At 52.9% G+C, this 18699-nt stretch overlaps 1 protein-coding gene across 2 annotated transcripts; it reads left to right on the forward strand.

Moving 5' to 3' along the window:
• The first annotated feature begins 1452 nt into the window (after positions 1-1452).
• On the forward strand, positions 1453-18675 carry EZH1 (enhancer of zeste 1 polycomb repressive complex 2 subunit). Of its 2 annotated transcripts, none has more exons than XM_067311857.1 (20): positions 1453-1474; positions 3192-3312; positions 3913-4041; positions 4336-4455; positions 5046-5166; positions 5885-6058; positions 7136-7238; positions 7534-7697; positions 8556-8647; positions 9460-9640; positions 10657-10853; positions 11398-11489; positions 12120-12160; positions 12699-12824; positions 13816-13994; positions 14660-14755; positions 15198-15279; positions 15453-15533; positions 15943-16027; positions 16147-18675. In XM_067311857.1, the coding sequence occupies exons 1-20, from the start codon at positions 1464-1466 to the stop codon at positions 16205-16207; spliced, it is 2256 nt and encodes a 751-aa protein (XP_067167958.1). In that variant the 5' UTR covers positions 1453-1463; the 3' UTR covers positions 16208-18675. The 2 variants fall into 2 exon arrangements, with proteins under 2 accessions (XP_067167958.1, XP_067167959.1); XM_067311858.1 differs by lacking the exon at positions 1453-1474 and adding an exon at positions 2633-2639.
• The last annotated feature ends 24 nt before the right edge of the window (positions 18676-18699 follow it).

The raw sequence follows: 18699 nt of genomic DNA on the forward strand, positions 1-18699 counted from the left end.
CGGCACCGGCATCGGCACCGTGGGCTGCCCTCACTGCCAGCAGCGGGGGGAGGCGCTCCAAGGGCGGGAGGAGGAGGCAGGATCGCCGGGGCAGCCGGGGCTCCCTCCAGGCCAAGGAAAACCCGGGGGATGTGCACAGAAAAGGGGGCAAAGCCGCAGTCCCGGGCAGCACCGTCCGTCTCAGCACAGCCAGGCGGCGTGGCCAGAGGGGAAGGAAGAGGCCAGGTGGCGGGCGAGTCGCCAGCTCGGGGGAGCAACACGGCCCGGGGGGGGTTGTCCCGTCGGCGCCGGCTCCCCCTGCCAGAGCGGGCACCGGAGCGTGTCCGAGGGGGCAGCGGGGCGAGGGCAGAGCATCGCCCCGCGTTCCTCTCCGCGCCCCAGCCGGCACATAAGCAGCCTCCCGGCCGGGGGCCACACACAAACAGCCGCTTCCTGCCCGGCGCCACTAGCGGGGCTGGAGGAAGCCCGGGGCCGCGTGGCCGGGCAGCAGCCCAGTGCAGCGGGCAGCTCCCTGCCGGCCCACGCTGCCTGTCCGAGGCCCAGCCGTGCGGCGCCCCAGAAATGCCGGGGCTGTGCTCGGCGCGCGGGTGCCACGGCCAGGATCCTGGGAAACCGGCCCGGGGTGGGGACGGGCCCGTGACGCACGGCCCGCAGCGATCCGCGCTTGCCCTTTGCGGCGCATGGTGGGTGCAACAGGAAAAACGCATCCTTGAAGCCAGCGGGATCAGACAGAACGCAGAGATCGGCGCTGCAGATAGGGCAGCACAAACACTTCTCGTTCCCCGGGGCAGCGGGACGCGCTGGCGCCAAGCGGCGCGTGCTCTGCCGCCGAAGCAGACGGGCGCCGGGGCCGGGCAGGGTGCCGGGCCCCCCCGGGGCTCCCGCGCACAGGCCCCTCCGGCCCCTGCTCCTGGCGGGACTCCTGTGCCGGGGCTTCGGCACGGCCCGGGCGCCTCCGAGGGCTCCAGGCCTCGTCGGGGAGGAGCCCCGGACGCAGCGGGGCCCTGCGGGGAGCGGCGGGCACGGACGGGGCGAACCGGGCCCGAGGGCAGCCGGCCACCACGCCGTTGCCTCGGGGCCCGCCGGCCGGGACCGGCAGGAGCACGGGTGGCACCTGGGACCCTCCCGCGGGCGGGACCCCCCCCGCGCGGGGCTCCCCCGGCCACCGGGGGGACCCTCCCGCGTGGGACCCGCCTCAGGGTGACCCCGGCCGCGGCCCAGCCCCGCCGCCGCCCCAGTGGTACAGCCCGTCCACCCCACCCTGCGCGCGGGATCGGTTCCGCCCCCCCCGCCCTCCGCAGTGGTACAGCCCGCCCCCCCCCGCCCCGCGGCAGAGGCTCCGCCCCCCGTCCCGCTCGGTACCCGCCCGGCGCGGCGCGGGGGGCGTGGCCGGGCGCAGGGGCGTGGCGTGGCGTGGCGGCGGCGCAGGCGCGGCGGCGCGCAACCCCCCCCCGCCCGGCGCGATGGCTGAGGAGTGAGTGCGGGGCGGGGGCGGGGCCTGGGGGGCCCGGGCGGCGCGGGGGGCCCGGGTGGAGGGCGCGCGCGGGGCCCCGCCGCGGGGGCCGGGCCGGGGCCGGCGGGGCTCCTCGGGGGGGCCGGGGGCGGAGGGGCCCCAGACAGGGGGGGCCGGGGGGCGGAGGGAGCCCCCCCCACCGGGGGTGTCGGGGGGGCGGCGGCGACCCTCCATATTGCGGGTCCCTGCGGCCCTGGGACCCCCCGTGGGGCGGATAGGGCCTGTGGGGCGGATGGGACCTCCTGTGGGGCGGATGAGACCACCGTGGGGCAGTTGGGGGTCCCCGTGGGGCAGATGAGACCACCATAGGACGGATGGGACCCCCGTGGGGCAGATGGGGGTCCCCGTGGGGCAGATGAGACCACCATAGGATGGATGGGACCTCCCGTGGGGCAGATGGGGGCCCCCGTGGGGCGGATGAGACCACCGTGGGGCAGTTGGGGGTCCCCGTGGGGCAGATGAGACCACCCCAGGACGGATGGGACCCCCCCGTGGGGCGGATGAGACCCCCGTGGGGCAGATGGGGGGGGCGGATGAGACCCCCGTGGGGCAGACGGGGGCCCCGGGGCAGCGCGCGGCCCCGGCCGCTTTGCCCCCGCGTGTCGGCAGCCCTTTGCCGGCGCTGGCGCCGTTCCGCACCTCGAGCCCCCCGAGCGGCAGCGGGGGTTTTGCTCCCTGCTGTCCTGCGTAATTCCCGTCTGGGAACAGTCCCCGGCGCCGTCAGGTGGCTGCCGCTAAGCCTTCGCGTTAAATCCCCCCTCGAAATCTTCTGCGCGGCCTGGCTCGCTCCGTAGGTGGTTTTTAACACTGTCACCCCCGGGAGATGTGTGCTGGCATGAAGAATGCTCTATCGATGGGGTTTTTTTACATTTGAATGGCAGAAAGCCTCGTAAAAATGTTTGAACGCTGTGGAAATGCAGCTTTGAGAACAGCCCGTAGGAAATCAGGGAGTTAAATTTTTAAGGATGAATCATTGCAAAAGCAGAGGTCGGAGAAATCTACTTGAGCGTCTCCGAGTCTGAAGCGTCCGGTGGCTGTGTGGCTGCGTCAGGATGGAGTCTGCTCGACCTGCTTGGGCTTCGGATGTTCACACAGAGCCGTACGGATCTGCACGAACGATTACAGCGTATGCAAAGGGCTGAAGCAATGAAATAGGAGTGTAACACGTTTCAGAGGCTAATATTACTCTTAGGGAAAATCGTGTTTCTTTACAGAGTTCTGTTGTACAGTACATTTCTGAGAGGAAGGACTGAAAAATATAAACAAAAAAAAACCTTCCTGGCTTCCTGTCAACGTGAGAAAGTGATGGCTTGATGTAGCCACACTAATGATGTCGTTATTTTGTTTTGTTGGTGCCCCGGACAAATGGAAAAAAGGGAACACCCAAAACACTTAATCCACAGGGGATTCATAGCAATTCAGATTGGGCATAAGCAGCTGAATCCCTGTAAGCATGCTTAGTGCAGTGCATCTTCTTACGTCCAAAAGCTCTCCAGGCTTTTCAGTGCAATTTATTGTAATTATTCCTTAAATAGGACTAGTGCAGATTTATGTAATTATTTTTTCCTGGTTAAAGTCTACGATGCATTTAAAATCCACGTGGATTTCTTTTAATAGCACTTGGTTATAAGATTGAGATCTCCATTATTTGGTATTTATTCTTTTTGTATTTTTATAGAAAAATGGAAATCGCCACTCCTCCAACATCTAAGTGTATTATATACTGGAAAAGAAAAGTCAAGTCTGAATATATGCGTCTTCGGCAGCTCAAGAGGTTTCAGGCAAATATGGGAGCTAAGGTAAAGACATTATGAGGGTGGTTCTAGCTGAAAGGATATCTCCTGAATATTTTGCATTAGTTTATAGTACTAGAGCAGCTATCAGATGAGTGATTCATCCTGCTAATTGCAAAGTTGTATCTTAGTTGTAAATGTGAAGAGATATTACTTTTCCTCATGCTCCATTATTAGAGTAGGGCAGTGTAGTCAGTGTCCGACGTATAGCTACGAAAGCTTACTAGCCAAGTACTTGCACAACTGCAGTAAGAAGACTCATTTCCACTTGTTCTTAGAAATATCCCTTTGCTTTAAATCTTTCAGTGCAAAGGGACTGGTGGGTTTCAGGTGACTTCTATGCCTTTCTCGTTGGCAGGCAGGATTTTAGAAAAGGTTAGCTGTGGTCAGGAGTTATCAAAAGCTATTGGCTGTTCAGTAGATTTACAATGCTGTTTTATACCAATCCTGAATTTAAGTAGGATTCCTTCTAATAGGTACCATCAATTTGAAATGCTGTGCTGAGTATATTGTTTGATACTTGAAACAAAATCCCTGGAGAGATTTTAGTGTTCTAAATCCTAACATGATTTTTAAAATTTTGAGTGCATCTTTCTCTCATTTCAGGCTCTGTTTGTGGCCAATTTTGCGAAGGTTCATGAAAAAACTCAAATTCTGAATGAAGACTGGAAGAAGCTTCGAGTTCAACCAGTGCAGTTAATGAAGCCAGTCAGTGGACACCCTTTCCTAAAGCAGGTATGGAGAAGAGAGCAAAAGTGGCACAGCAGCAACAAATGCTGGTTAGCACCACGGTTTTGCAGGGGACTGTGAAGATGCTTAATCTTTTTGTTTTGTGCTGCCATATGTCAGTATCAGACTGTGCCTAGTATTCTTCCATGATGCAAAAACAAAAAAGGTTTCAGTGTCAAGGAATCGGCATGAGTGAATGCAGGGCTTAGCTGTAGTTGTCCTGTAGTGTGATTTCCTCCTGGCTGTGACTACATCCGAGGTGTTGTTTCCTCACTGTCCTTCTGTTTGCTTATATTCCAGTGCACTGTTGAGAGCATTTTTCCTGGATTTCCAAGTCAGACACTGTACATGAGAACTCTGAACACAGTGGCATTGGTGCCCATTATGTACTCCTGGTCCCCTCTTCAGCAGAATTTCATGGTATGTAAGAAAGTGCATTTGTGCAAGGTCTTTGAGAGATTAATGTGTAATCATTGCACAGCTGTGGAGCAATTATACCTTCTTCAACCCACTTGTTTCAAACCATGTCTGCTCAAGAGATGGTGGAAAGTATTGTTTTAGTTGCTTGTTTTGCTGAATTCCATAATAGCCTTCTATGCAAGCTGACTTATCTACCTAGTCTCTCCTTTGTACTTGACATCTTGATAGGGCCACCATTATTTCGCAGGATTCAAAGAGTTAATGTTTCATTTTTTTTATTAGATTTTACTTCCTCTTTAAACAAAGAGTTTTATTTCTTAGGCAGGTCCTTTCCTTTGTGACTGGATTAGTCTGCTGTTCTCTTTGTAGGGATGCTACTGAGGGTTAGTACCTCGATCGCAGTAGTGCGTTGAATTATTTAATACAGCTTTTGGTGTAGCAGCCCCACTCTGACCTTCCTGGTTGCCTAGTTAAGATCATTTGCTTAGCAAACAGGCAGTCTGTGGCTAACCTGCTCCTTTGCTGGGCTGGGGGCTGTGTATTGTATCAGCAAGTGCTAGTTTACTGAATTGTGTCTAATCTCTTCTCAGGTGGAGGATGAAACTGTTCTGTGCAATATCCCTTACATGGGAGATGAGGTGAAGGAAGAAGACGAAACCTTCATTGAAGAACTTATTAATAACTATGATGGAAAAGTTCATGGAGAGGAAGGTAACCTGGGACCAAGGACGCACAGAACTGTCTGGTCTCTTGCAAATAAGATATCAAAATAGTTAAGAAATCTAAAGGTGGCAGCAGTAACCAGCTTTTCCCTGGGAGCTCTTAGAGTAGAAAAGCAGGAACTCGCCTGCTGTTCTAGTTTTCACAGACACAGTCCTGCCTTTTGATATCCTGCTCTGTTCTAGGCCTGGGATGCTCTGGAGCAGATGCTCTTGTTTGTGAGGGTTCACAGGCTTGTTCTGGAGTGTAGAAAAATGTGTTAGAGGGTATGAGGAGCTCAGCAACCTTATTTCACTTGTGATCTGAGCCAAGACTTCGTTTGGGCTTTTCAGAGATAAAAAGCCAGTGTGTGGCAGTTTTCCTACAGAGCTGCCTAGCCTGTTATAAGGTTCTGCCTAGAGGGAGGAAGGCCGTAGAAAACACTCTACTGTGGCTTCTCCTCAGATGACTTCATTAATGAGCATCTGTGAATAGAATAATCATTGCCCAGCTGGGCTGGCTATGTTGCTCTGTGTATCGATTGTCAGGAATTATTAAAAATGATTCACCGCTCTCATAGCTTTATAACATTAAGATCATCTCTTCCTCCCACCTATCTGTGCAGAATTGCTAGGAGGGTTCTAGTTACTAACATTGTCCTCTGGCTGGCTCATGATTTGCCACCACAAGAAGAGTGCAAGGTGATGGTTCTGACACCACTGTGTTTCAGAAATGATTTCAGGGTCAGTGCTCATCAGCGATGCTGTATTCCTGGAGTTAGTGAACGCCCTGAATCAGTACTCGGACGAGGAAGAGGAAGGACACAATGATTCTGAGGTTAAACAGGAGGACGGGAAAGAGGAGCTGCCAGTCACAAGGAAAAGAAAACGAATTGCAGTGGAAGGTGGGTTTGGCCACAGAAACTGGGACTGTGTTGGTCATGTTTCCATGCCTCCCTGAGTAGCTGGCCAGTGCTCTCCTGCCATCGCTGTTTTGGTTATTAATGTGTCATTAAGGGTAGTAAGCAGGTTGGCAGGTTTTGGTAAAGTAGTTGAAAAAGGAAGTTGTTCTCATTGTCCCTTGTGGACAGCATAAGAAGTCATTGGCTTGACCTGTGGCAAGGATGAATTTAGGTTAGACATCTGGAAGACCATTTAATGGTAAGATTAGCGAAGCAGTGGGATATTACCTGGGGAGGTTGTGGAATCTCTACTCTTGGAAGTTTTAAAGTATGGGTCTGGCAATCATCTGTCAGTAATCGTGTAGATAGATCTCATTCTGCTGTAGCACAGGAAGATGGATCAGATGACCTTTTCAAATCCCTTCTGGCCCTGTTTTCCATGTACTTGTGTTCCTCTTCCCTCTCCTGTGCCATCTGGAGTTTATGTTGCGTAGAGGAAGTTCTGTTTGTGGGATTTTCGTGTGTCCTGCATGTGTTTAGGAGCACTGACTGGTGGTTTCATCTTTGTCTTTGGTGTGTAGTGATATGAGTAACAAAAATACCAGGACCTTTTGTAAATGTAGAAACCCAAAAGCGTTGTCTGTAAATTTGTATTCTACAGTCATCACCTCCTATTTCCAGCATTTTGCTAAGTTAATGAAGAATAATTATCCAGTAATAAAGTCCAGCCTGGGTAGAGTCTTTTCTCTCTCTAGATCTCTCCTGACATTTGATGGAGGCTTCCTATTTAGTCTCATCCTGTTTTGGTACAAATAAATGGTAATATTCTGTAAAAAACATTGTTAGCAATTCCATAAATACTTTATGCTACTTTGCTCAGAAAGTGGTAGAATGTACTGCATCTGGAAATGCCTTAGCCTAATTGCAGCACAAAATAAGGCTTATTGTATATGTGATTGCATTCTGCCTCTTAAAATATAATCCAGAACACCTACTGGAATCACTCTCTCTGGAAAAAGGAAAGGCACATTCAAGTCCAGCTTAACTGAGGAATTATCTCTTCTTTTTTCCTTTTCTTAGGTAACAAAAAGTGTTCAAAGAAGCGATTTCCAAATGACATGATCTTCACTGCTATTTCTTCTATGTTTCCTGAATATGGCTTCCCAGACGATATGAAAGAGAGGTAGAAGAGCTCTATTTAAGTTGTCTGTTACCTCTGTTAGCAACAGTTAAAATTTGTATTTCAGAAAAAACCCACTGTGCTCTAAGAAGTACAGCTCAGTAGCCATGGAAAGTAGTGTGCTGGGAGCTGGGAGGTGCCTTGAGCAGAAAGATTTTTGACTATTAGAAACTTTAGTTTAGCCTCAAAGTATCTAGGCCAGGTTCACACAGGCCTGTATTAGTATAGAACCTTGTAATGTTTCTCAGAATAAGAAAACATGCCTATCTGTGTTTTTTTGTTTCTGTTTTTTAAATAGGTACCGAGAGCTTACGGAAGTCTCCGATCCCAACGTGCTGCCCCCGCAGTGCACTCCCAACATAGATGGGCCATGTGCAAAGTCCGTCCAGCGGGAGCAGTCCCTGCACTCCTTCCACACGCTCTTCTGCAGGCGCTGCTTCAAATATGACTGCTTTCTGCACCGTAAGTTCAGTCTCAGCTGGATGCTTCCCTAGAGTCCCCTTTCTCTTCATTCTTCTCAGTGCTTTATTCTTCTCTATACCTTGCTTAGTGTCTGTGCTGCAGTCTTTAGAGGGTGGTGCCTTTCCGGACTTTTGCAGTGCAGCCTTAAGGAGCTGTCAGGCGCCCAGAAACCTTTTATAAAGATGGTTCCGCTACTTTCCACAGATGGATGGTGAACCAGCCTACGTGTCAGTCCCCTTTTGTCTCACCGTTGTTCAGCACACTGCACTTGAGCCTCTTGGCAGTTTGTGGCAGACATACTGCCATGAATAGACTGAACTCTTACTTTGCAGAAGCTCCTCAGGGAAAGGCATGAATGTTACGCTTCCAGAGTCTGGGCATGCCCCCGTTTTTTGCAGCCTCATTGGAAGTTACAACTTCATCTTAGCCGTATTCCTGCGGTTTGTCCTGCCAAAGCCTTGTGCATACTGGTTAGCTGTTTGGCCTGTGGCTTCCCAGGTCTACAGGCTTCCTTGGAAAGTCACAGGACTCTCTCCAATGAATTATTTGTTGAAAGATACAGTATTAAGACTGCATAGTCTTTTTGCTTCAATATAGAAGCAAATCCTTTTCCTGCTGCCTGTCCTTCCCGAGTGTTCTGCCATGGCTGCTAAATTTGTTGGAGTAGAGTGGGCCAAGAGGTCCTGCCACACTGTTCTCTGCTCTTAGGAGATCTACTCCTGTAGCACTGGTGACTGCATCAGGCCCCCAGCGCGGTCTCTTTCCTTCATTCATCTAGTGTTGCCCCTGTCCCTTGCTGCATGAGGGAAGCCTCTTGTTGGAGGATGCTAATAGTAAAGATAACTGTTATTTTTCCAGCTTTTCATGCTACTCCTAATGTGTACAAACGAAAGAACAGAGAGACCAAGATTGAGCCAGATCCTTGTGGGGCAGACTGTTTCCTCTGGCTGGTACGTTTCTGCATTCCTCCTTCTGAGACCATGAGAGAAGCAGGCCTGGCCAGTTTTGCCCTGCAGAACTTTGTGGGGCCTTTGTACAGCTTTGGTGATTTTCAGAATTAGTTCTAATCCCCACTGGATTCAGGGGGAGCATGAAACCAGATATGAACCTTGTTTGAAGCCTTCTTTAGCAAATCTCCAACGAAGACTATTCTCATAGCAAGCAGATGGGAAATTATGGTGATAAATGATTTCTCTGGACTCAGTGCTGGATTTAAAAAATGAAGCCCAGGTTAAAAATGGGGGGAAGGAATCTAATGTATATGGGGATGGCTCAAACTGTTTTAAAAGTGATCTTTCAGAAGTACAACCTAGCTGTGTTACTCAGAGATGAGAACTACGGTAAAGATAAGATGATCTGGCTGCAGGGAGACTGATGCAGTTCATGGTGTCAGAGCTGATCATCTGGCTGAGATGCTAGACACTCGATAAAGTGTCTTTGGGGAGCTGCAGGGTTGAAGCAGAGGAATAGACCAGAAGGATTTCACTGCCAGGTTGCCAAGGCAAAAGGTAGAGAAAGGGGACTGGAGGTGTACAGGGTGAGGGAGCCAATTCCTACTGGGCAGCGAGGCAGAAGGAAGCAAAGCAGAAACGTATATTGCAGGCAGCTGGCAGGGCCTTTTCAGTTACTGAAGGTGACCACAAATGACTGCCTTCTTTTGGTGGCAGCAGTGCAGACCTTCTCCCAAGGCCTGTGGAAAAGCCTTTCCATGTTTCCTGGCTGTGTGCCACCCACCTTGTGCTGTGTTCTGCTCTGGTTGCAGGAAGGAGCCAAGGAGTTTGCTGCGCTGCACAATCCCAGGTCCAAGTGCTCAGGCAGGCGCCGCCGGAGGCACCATGTGGTCAGTGCTTCCTGCTCAAACACCCCAGCTTCCACAGTCGCTGAGACAAGGGAGGGAGACAGCGACAGAGACACGGGCAATGAGTGGGCCTCTAGTTCCTCGGGTATGATGCCGTTCCTAGAGATACCCTCTCCCATCTAGCAGTATGAACAGTAACAACAAATGGGCGCCGTTGTAACTGGGGCTCTCTCTCTGTCTTGCCTCTCAGTCCCTGCACCAGGGGTGTGGAATTCACAGTTAGAGTAACAAAGTTGATGTTTACAGCTGGATTTAAACAAGCATGAGGGACACAAGGCCCAGCCCTTTGCTGCTGTGGGAGTCGTGATCTTCTTGCTGGAATGAGGAATGTTGTCAAGCAGAGCAAATGCTTTGCTGGGAGCTGTAAGATTAAGAGCTCTTGGCTCTGAGTACCTTCCTCAGTTGTGCATGAGGAAAGTGCCCGCAGCAGGGCAGGTTGCTTGGGCAGTGCCAGTCTGTGCCTTTGTTCGTGCTGAGGCACAAAGAGCAGTGGCCTGGGAGCTGTCAAGGCAAGTGGCTTGGCTGTGGACCTGCTAAGCAGTGACCGCTTCCCCCTGCCTCTGTGCGGCGGATGAGCACTGAACTCCTTCTGCCAGGGGTGGATCACAGGGGTGGATCACTCCACCATGCTGGGGTAAGTGGTAGTGGCCAGGGCAGAATGAGCTTCCCAGGTGGTGAGAGAGTACACGTCTGGGCTGAGGCCTCAAACAGAAGAGCAGGGAATGGCTTGCTGATTCTCAGGCCTGTGTCTCTGCTGCTGCTGTCCTGGTTAGGAGGTTCCGTGGTTCTGCGTCCGTGGGCTTAGCCCAGAGTGGGAAGGTGACGTGGTGGCTGTCTGGCTCTTGTACTGCATTGCTGCAAGAGGGCCGGTACCACTGTCCAAAGAGAGGCCGTGCTCTGAGCTGCCTGACTCGAGGCAGGACTGTGAGGCGGTGAGTGCTATGCGTAGGGCTGTCCCTGTATAGCTGTCAGGAGGCGTAGGGGTAGGGAGTGCGGCAGGCTGTGTTCAGGCACCTTCTGCAGGGACTGCTATCCTAGACAGCTTTGGCAGCGAGGGTGTGTTCTTACTTGTGTTGGCCTAACATCTGCATTTTCTGCCAGAGGCGAACTCCCGCTGCCAGACCCCAACCAAGCAGAAACTCAGCCCTGCTTCGTCCCAGCTGTTTGCAGTAGAAACACCACAGGAGCCTGTTGAGTGGACAGGAGCTGAGGAGTCGCTTTTCCGTGTGTTCCATGGGACCTACTTCAACAACTTCTGTTCGATTGCCAGGCTGCTGGGAACAAAGACATGCAAGCAGGTACAGCCTGGCATTCTTGTTAGGGCAGCTGTGCACCCTGGAAAAGGCAGGCACTGCAGCACGTGGCCCAAGGACAGGAAGGAGGCCTTTGCCACTGCTTGCTATTTTTTTTTTAATCTTCTCTGCCACAAATCACCTTGAGGAATGTGCTGCATCAATGCTAAGTGAAGTTTAGTGTTGGGTGCAGATGCTGGGTATGGTGAAAACAACCACTGTCACCAGTTTCATTCTGCTGCAGCCTTTTATTTTGCAGAACTGCTGCTGTTCACAGAATAACCCTGCACATGTCCAGTGCTGTTAGCTTCTCCAGGGTGCCATTTCTTAGGCTTGGCTCTGACAAGGTGGTGGGTCATCTTTTCCAAGCAAGAGTAGCAATGCCACCCATGCTTCAGTGAAATTGGGAGCAGAACTGCCCACTTCTGGTCCAATCAGTGGGAGGCCCGTTGTGCATGCTTGCTTGTGCTCTCTCTGTTTATGCTTTAGATGAAAGTGACTCGAGTGCACTGAACTTTATTCTTCTTTTTGCTTCTGTTTTTTTTGGTAGGTCTTTCAATTTGCAGTGAAAGAATCACTTATAACAAAACTGCCAACAAACGAATTAATGAATCCATCCCAGAAGAAGAAAAGGAAGCACAGGCAAGTATTGGACAAGCTTGTTTTGTTCTTAAAGTGCAACCAGATCCACTGCTTTCTGTGCCAAAGTGTTCCTGGTAATCCCCATCTGGCTCCCGTCTGCACACACTTCCCATTGTCACACAGGGCTGCTTGTGCTGCTGGCTGGGAATTGGGCCCCTAGCCTGTGTCTCTGGTGTGGCTGCCCTAGTTAGCAAGCGGTGTGGTTTTGTGTCCGCGGGCTTAGCTCTGGAGCAGAAGGCAGTGTGGTGGCTGTCTGGCTCCAGTGCTACGTTGCTGCGAGAGGGCCAGTCCCGTTGTCCTAACGGTGGCCTAATCTAAGCTCCCTGACTTGCAACCTACTTTTTGTGTGCTGGTTCCAGTGTATCCAGCTGCAGTGTTGTTTCAGGGTATTATCCTGGCTTTAGTGCTTGCCTTAAATAACTTCTGTTGTAGCTGTATTGTTCTCATGTTTCTTTACTTTTATGGCTGTCTGGTAGTTATTAATGCATGAAGCTGTCAGACAGACTCACTGGAACCTCCTGTCTGCAGACGCTGCACTGACTAGTGATGTCGGCACAGTCAGTCTTGGCTGGATATTCCTTATGGAAGCTCATGACTTCCCCTGAGACGCTCTTTCTGCTTCCCTTTCAGGCTGTGGGCTGCACACTGCAGGAAGATTCAGCTGAAGAAAGGTAGCATTTGCTGTGGCTGTGCTTATGAGTTGTTTGCGTGGCTGTTCACCCGTGGAATCTAGTTCTCGGGCTCTGACTTCCACCGCAGGAGATTCAAGTCCTTCTCCTTGGCCTGGCAGCTCCAGCTGCAGCAGTGCAGAGGGAGGAGAGCGGCTCCCCTCCGCAGGCCTCATTTTGATGCAGCAGGACAAGGCCTGCTGCAATTGTTCCTTGGGAATCACCGCAATGCCAGTGTTCTTTCCGAGTCAGTACGTGCAGTCTAATCTTGCTCCCATCAGAGGGGAGGCTGAGGTTTGGCATACAGTCCCTGTGTAAAATGGGCTGTTCAAGGGTGAAGTAGACATGTGTCATGTATTTGTAATCACACCCCTGTGTCTGACGGACTCAGCCAAGCTGTGCGCTGCGTTGCTGCTGGGCTCCCTGCCCTCTACAGGCGAAAGGAGAACTTGCATGATCTCTGCTCCAGAGCCTCAGGCATGTTTTGAAATGTTTCTGCAAAGTGCAGCTTCCAATCATGGCATTTCTCCTCTGTTTCTAGATAATTCACCTACCCAGGTGTACAACTACCAGCCCTGTGACCACCCTGAGCATCCCTGTGACAGCTCCTGTCCTTGCATTATGACTCAAAATTTCTGTGAGAAGTTCTGCCAGTGCAACCCTGACTGTAAGGAAAAGCCTGGGGCTATCATGCATGAAAACAGCCAGCTCTCCTGACAAAGACCAGAGGGAGGGTGTAGACCTGGGACTTGCCAAAGGCCTATTTTATTCTTGCGTTCACACCACTGCTCTGCATTCCATCTGCAGCAGTTTGATTAGCAGTCTGCTAAAGTCAAAGTAAAAGCTTGAGGGAAAGTGTATATTCTGTGTTGCCCCATGATTTACAGAAGCTGGTAATGCCTACTTTCGTTGGAGAGTGCTCGTCTGCATGTCTGTATCCAGCATCAACAAGCCATCTGTGATGCTGCTGATTTGATGAAAGGAGGGTGTGTGGCCAGGGGTTAGAATGGGAGTTGGGTCGCTGCTCTGCCACAGTCGTTCTTCCTTGCTGAGGAACTGCATTCCCAGCTCTGTGATGGAGATAACGGCACTTGCCCACATCACTAGGGCTTCCGAGGGTGAATTGCTTAAGGGTTATGACACAGCTCGGGGTCTGTAAGGGCTGTAGAGTGGCAAGGAGCCAACTCAGGCTCCAAACTTGTCTGTACTGATCAGTTATATTATGTTTATATTATCAAAGTTGTTTATTTTTCAAACCGCACACGTCCCAACTCCTTTGCACACAGAGTATTTCTGTGATTTATTGTTTTCACCGGTTGGATGCTCTGGCTGCTTCACCTTGTCTGTCCTGTTGCATTTTTTAGTGAGCCCTGTCCTGGTGGCTCAGGGAGGCGGGAAGGCAGACTGGGGGGTCCCCTCACTGCTGCCCGGAGCAGTGTGGATGTAAAGTGCATTATGAGCACAAAGACACCTTCCTTGTGTTACCAGGGTGGTGGGCAGACAGTGTGGCCGCTGGTCATGTGTGCGCACGCAATCCCGATAGCCTGCCAGTGTGTGACTTGGTTCTTTAGAAGCTTCCTTTTGGGCAGGGACATCGTATGTCCCATCTGTTCTCTGAAAAAACTCCTGATACAAAAATGTGGGTTGTTTTGCTACAGGTCAGAACCGCTTTCCAGGCTGCCGCTGTAAAACCCAGTGTAACACCAAGCAGTGCCCGTGCTACCTGGCAGTGCGGGAGTGTGACCCTGACCTTTGCCTGACCTGCGGGGCTTCAGAGCATTGGGACTGCAAGGTGGTCTCCTGCAAGAACTGCAGCATCCAGCGAGGTCTCAAAAAGGTATTGACAGCAGCACTGCAGTGACGTGGCACAGGGCTGCTTCAGAGCAGAGCTGATGAATTAATCTCTAAGTGGGAAAGGGTAGGTGGGCCACGCACAGCCACCTAAGTGGAAGGAAAACTGGGCAGGGAAGCTGTTCTGCCCAGGCTTCTGTAGCATTTAATCTGGAGTTTGGATTAAGAATGTGCAAATCAAGAGAGAAGAATTGCACAAGCAAGAGTGAGAACAAGGGTAGTGTAAAAAGTGACAGAGAAAGGTCAGGTCTTGAATCCTGCTGGTCAGGGAAGGGGACTGCACATGAAAGAGACTGAAATTCAGAGAAAGATGCAAATTGCTGGATGGTAAGTAACGTGCAGCTCCAGCCTAATGGTGCTGCTGAGCCTAAGTCTGTAGGGAGCCATGTGTCACTTTACACCAGGGGATGTTGGATAGATACTTACTCCCATTTTGTTTTTCTTAAGTTATTTGATGTTGTGATGGAGCTGTGAGCATGGCAGGCAACACAGCATGGTTGCCCCTGGGCACCGCTGTAGCCCCAGAAAGTACAGCTTCACAGGGACGGGGACCGTCTGCCTGGCGTCTGGGGTGTGATCTCTGTGCTGCTTGCTTGCTGGGAGGTGGTAGGCCTGCAGACTGTAACCGTTTTCATTTCATGTTGGCTCTAGCATTTGTTGCTGGCACCATCTGATGTCGCTGGCTGGGGGACGTTCATCAAAGAATCTGTGCAGAAGAATGAATTTATCTCTGAATACTGTGGTGAGGTCAGTGCATCTGCCCTTTAGGAATGCACTTGCTGGGACTGCTGTGCTGTGTGCTCAGGAGAATGCGCTTAGCAGAAGTGCTTTGTTCAGCCACTGATCCAGTGGGGATAGTGTGCCTTACCCAGGTCAGCCATGGTCTGGCCAAAGGGCTCACACTGACAAGGTTAGAGACTGAATTTTGCACCCTACTCCATTTTGGGACCCATCTCAATATCTCTAGACCTTCTACCATAGAGGAGTGTGTCCCATACGTGTTGCTCCCTGGGAGCCCAGCTGCTGTACTCTGCTCCCTCTGAGCCTTCCCGAGCCCTGGTGAGCTACCACCCGCTGGTGTGGAAGGGCGGGAGGGTATTTCCAGGAGCTACAGGAACGTTATTCCGTGCAGTGATCCTTGCTGCGCCATCAGTCACTGAATCTCTCTCAGAGCATTCTCCTTCTCCAGCTTATTTCACAGGATGAGGCTGACCGGCGAGGAAAGGTCTATGACAAGTACATGTCAAGTTTCCTCTTCAACCTCAACAATGGTAACTCGGGTGGCACTTCTGGGAGGGGGTGGAAGAGACTTGGGCTTCATGCCTGTACCCACCACTTTGGGGGCTGGTGGGTGGGCATGTGGTGTCCGCCCATCTGTCATGTGTGTAGCAGCTTTGTCTTTACAGGATACTAGAGTTCTCTCTCTCTTTTTTTTTTTTAATAGATTTTGTTGTTGATGCCACACGCAAAGGAAATAAAATCCGCTTTGCCAACCACTCTGTGAACCCCAATTGCTATGCCAAAGGTGAGATATCCCTGCCCAGTCACATCCAGTTAGGGGGAACAATCTCTGGAGTCCTGCTTAGCTCTGGGAATGCAGAGGATTCACCAGGGTCCTGAGTCTCCCTGAGTCCAGAGGAGCAGCAGAACTTCAAGACGGGGACGAATTTTCCTTCTCTCTGCAGCAAATCACATCTGTGCTGGTGAGGGCCCTGTTCAGTTCTGCCATGGCCCTGACTTCGCAATGAGAGATCGCTGCTGCAGAGAGGCGGCTAGCTGCTCCCCCAGAGAAGTGCCCTGTTCATGCTAGGCAGGAGCTCTGGTACCTGGGCCCCAGAGGCTGGCAGGTAGTCAGGCCAGGGTAAAAGTGCTGTGCGACTTCCCAGCCTAAGCTGGAGAGTTGTACGTCTCTGATCCTGTGTCTCTGGTTGCAGTTGTGATGGTGAATGGAGACCATCGGATAGGAATCTTTGCCAAGAGGGCCATCCAGGCAGGAGAGGAGCTCTTCTTTGACTACAGGTGACGTGGGGAACAGCTGACTGGGGATTGTGGTGCAGGGGTTGAAGCTGTTTTATGCACACATGTTTGCAGGGAGCACAGGAGGTCGTGACAGCAGCTGTGATTTTCCTGTCTTATAGGTACAGCCAGGCAGATGCCCTGAAGTATGTTGGCATAGAGAGGGAGACGGATATCATCTAGGCCCCATGCTGGGCGTCCCCAGCACCCTTTGCTGCTGCACCTTGTAAGCAATGCCATGTTTGCTTCACGCTTACATGACTGCTACCAGTGTTCCCGTTGCTGTGTGTGTCACAAGTGCTACATTCCATCCCGACGCCTGGAGAGACACTCGGGGAAGGAGCGTGAGGTGGCTGCTGCCAGGGGTTAGCAGTTTTGCCCAGCTCTGGGATGGGGCAGGCTCCAGAGCCTGATACTGTTAGTGGTCTCCAGGGCTGGAGCCCGTGGACCAAGGCAGCTGGGGCTTGAAGGAAAGCTGTGGTGCTGGAGGAGGATCAGCCGTGAGTTCAGAGCCTCTCTCCATTTTCCACCGGCTGCTGGAAGAACAAGAGTGAGTGAGGTACCACCTGCACCGCGACGCAGAGGGCCTGAGTCTGGCCGTCTGGCGCAGCCGGGGATGGGGGTAGGGAGGGGGTGGTGGTGTTCCTCTGCAGCCCCCTCCCCTGGGGTAAGCTCAGGGCTCTGGGCTTCCTCTTGCTGCCTTTTTTGTCCTGTTGATTAGGACACAGAGACGAGGTTGGAAACCGTAGAGACTTGGCCCCACACCTGCGCGTCTGGCTGCAGCAGTCCCTGGGCCCCACAGCTGCTGTCAGTGAGGCTCCTTTTTCCCCCCATCCCAGCTGGCTGGAGGACAGAGACTACCTGTACGCAGTCTATGTGGCATCATCCATTGGGATGGGGAGAGCAGCACTATGCAAAAAGTCACTTTTGGTAGGGAAGCCGCTGAACTGATTAGAGACAAAGAATATTATAGGGGGGTTGCTGCAAGCACAGGAGGAGTGGACAGAAAGCGTGACCCCGTGTGAGCGAGGAAGCCCTTCAGCCTGCTGCATTTCCTTGTGGCCAGGCTGTGGGGTGGTCGGTTAGATCGTGCCTGTCGCCAGCTCCTCTGCCGACTGGGTCTTCCAGGACTGGTGCGTTGATGTTTCTGCTGGGCAGCTTTGGGGCTGTGGGGGGAGACTGCCTTTCCCTGGATGGGGCTGCATCCAGATTGGGAGATGGGCCTTTGCCGCTGTGAGCCCAGGACCTTTCTGAGGGACTCTGGTGCTCTGTTTCGCCTCGGACACTTCAGGAGGCAGCAGAGTGGATCCCTTTGGGGTGACAGTTTCTTGAATGTTGCTTTGTTGAGTTTTGAACAGGGCGTGATAGACCTGTTGTCACTAAGTGCAGTGACCAAGGGGGAGGCTCCTCAGAAAGCTCTCCAGAGGTTTCTGGCACTCTGGTTCTGTCCCTGGCTCCTGGGGATGAAGGGGAAATGTTCTCTGTCGAGGTGAGGTTTGGCCTCAGCATCCCATGCAAAAAAAAGAAAAAGAAAAAGAAAAGTAAGCACTTTAAACTAAGCCTTCTCAGCCCCGCAGCTGGGCCCCCTGCACCTCCCAGGGTGCTCTCAGGTTGGAGGGGCCACGTCCTGGACTCTGCTCTTGTCTTTCAGTGGCGTCTTTGCAGGGGTGTTTCTTCAGGCCTGGGCCTGGGGGAGTTTGGGTGGAGGGTGTCGCAGGGAGCCGGGCCCCGGGTGGCCTGGAAGGATGGTGCCAGCCCACAGGAGCAGGCAGTGTCCTCCCGTATGCAAGCGGGCACCCTGCGAGCCGGCGAAGGGACCTGCAGCCCAGCCTGGTGCTCGGTTCAGGGGACGGAGGCTGTCCCACCAGGCCGGGTCTGGCTGCAGCCATCCGGGGTGGTGTGAGAGCCAGCGGTACGGGAGTCCGAGGTCTAGGGTTAGACTCCTGTGACAGCAACGAAATGGCTCCGGGGGAGATCTGAACCCTGACATGGCGCTGAGACACCCCGGAGAAGGGGATGCGTTGCCCTTCTCCCACGTGGGTCCAGAGCCCGGTTCCTGCCGGCTGCGAGCTCAGCAGCTCTGGGGCGGACGGTGTTTGCGCGGGCACCGTACGGGCCAAGCGCACACCCGGGAGGGAAGCAGGGCTGTGCGGCTCAGGGCATCGGCCTGCTCCTTGGGGGAACGGCAGTGCTCCGTACGGCGAGGCGCAGCCTCCCTGCCCCAGGAGCGCAGCAAAGCTGCGACTGCAGGAGGGTCTGTGCCCGGGAGCAGCCCCGTTCCCCGGCACAGGCCTGCTTAGCGTGGCTGCGTTTCTCAGCACCCTGCTGCGGCAAGCGAGACCCATCCTTCCTGCTGTGTCCGTCGTGCCCTGCTTGGGGCTCCTAGGGGTGCCACACGCACTTGGGGCTCCTAGCGCCTGTGCCCAGCACCTGCCTGAGCCCTGCTCCTCTCGCCCCTCGTCCCCTGCGGTCTGCTGCCTCCGTCCATCTGGCTTGCCCCGGCCCTGCTGTCTGTCCAGTGTCCTCTGCCGCCTTGGCCATATCTGCACTACGCGAGGCTTGTGTCTGTGGTTTGTTGACGGTGAATTATAATGCACTTTAAAAATAACATGGCTTGTAACCTTTGTCATAATAAAGTGGTAGCGAACTTCCTCCTGCGGGCTGCTGGCCTCCGT

This window comes from Apteryx mantelli, chromosome 28, assembly GCF_036417845.1.
Source record: "Apteryx mantelli isolate bAptMan1 chromosome 28, bAptMan1.hap1, whole genome shotgun sequence".
NCBI classification, from domain to species: Eukaryota; Metazoa; Chordata; class Aves; order Apterygiformes; family Apterygidae; genus Apteryx; species Apteryx mantelli.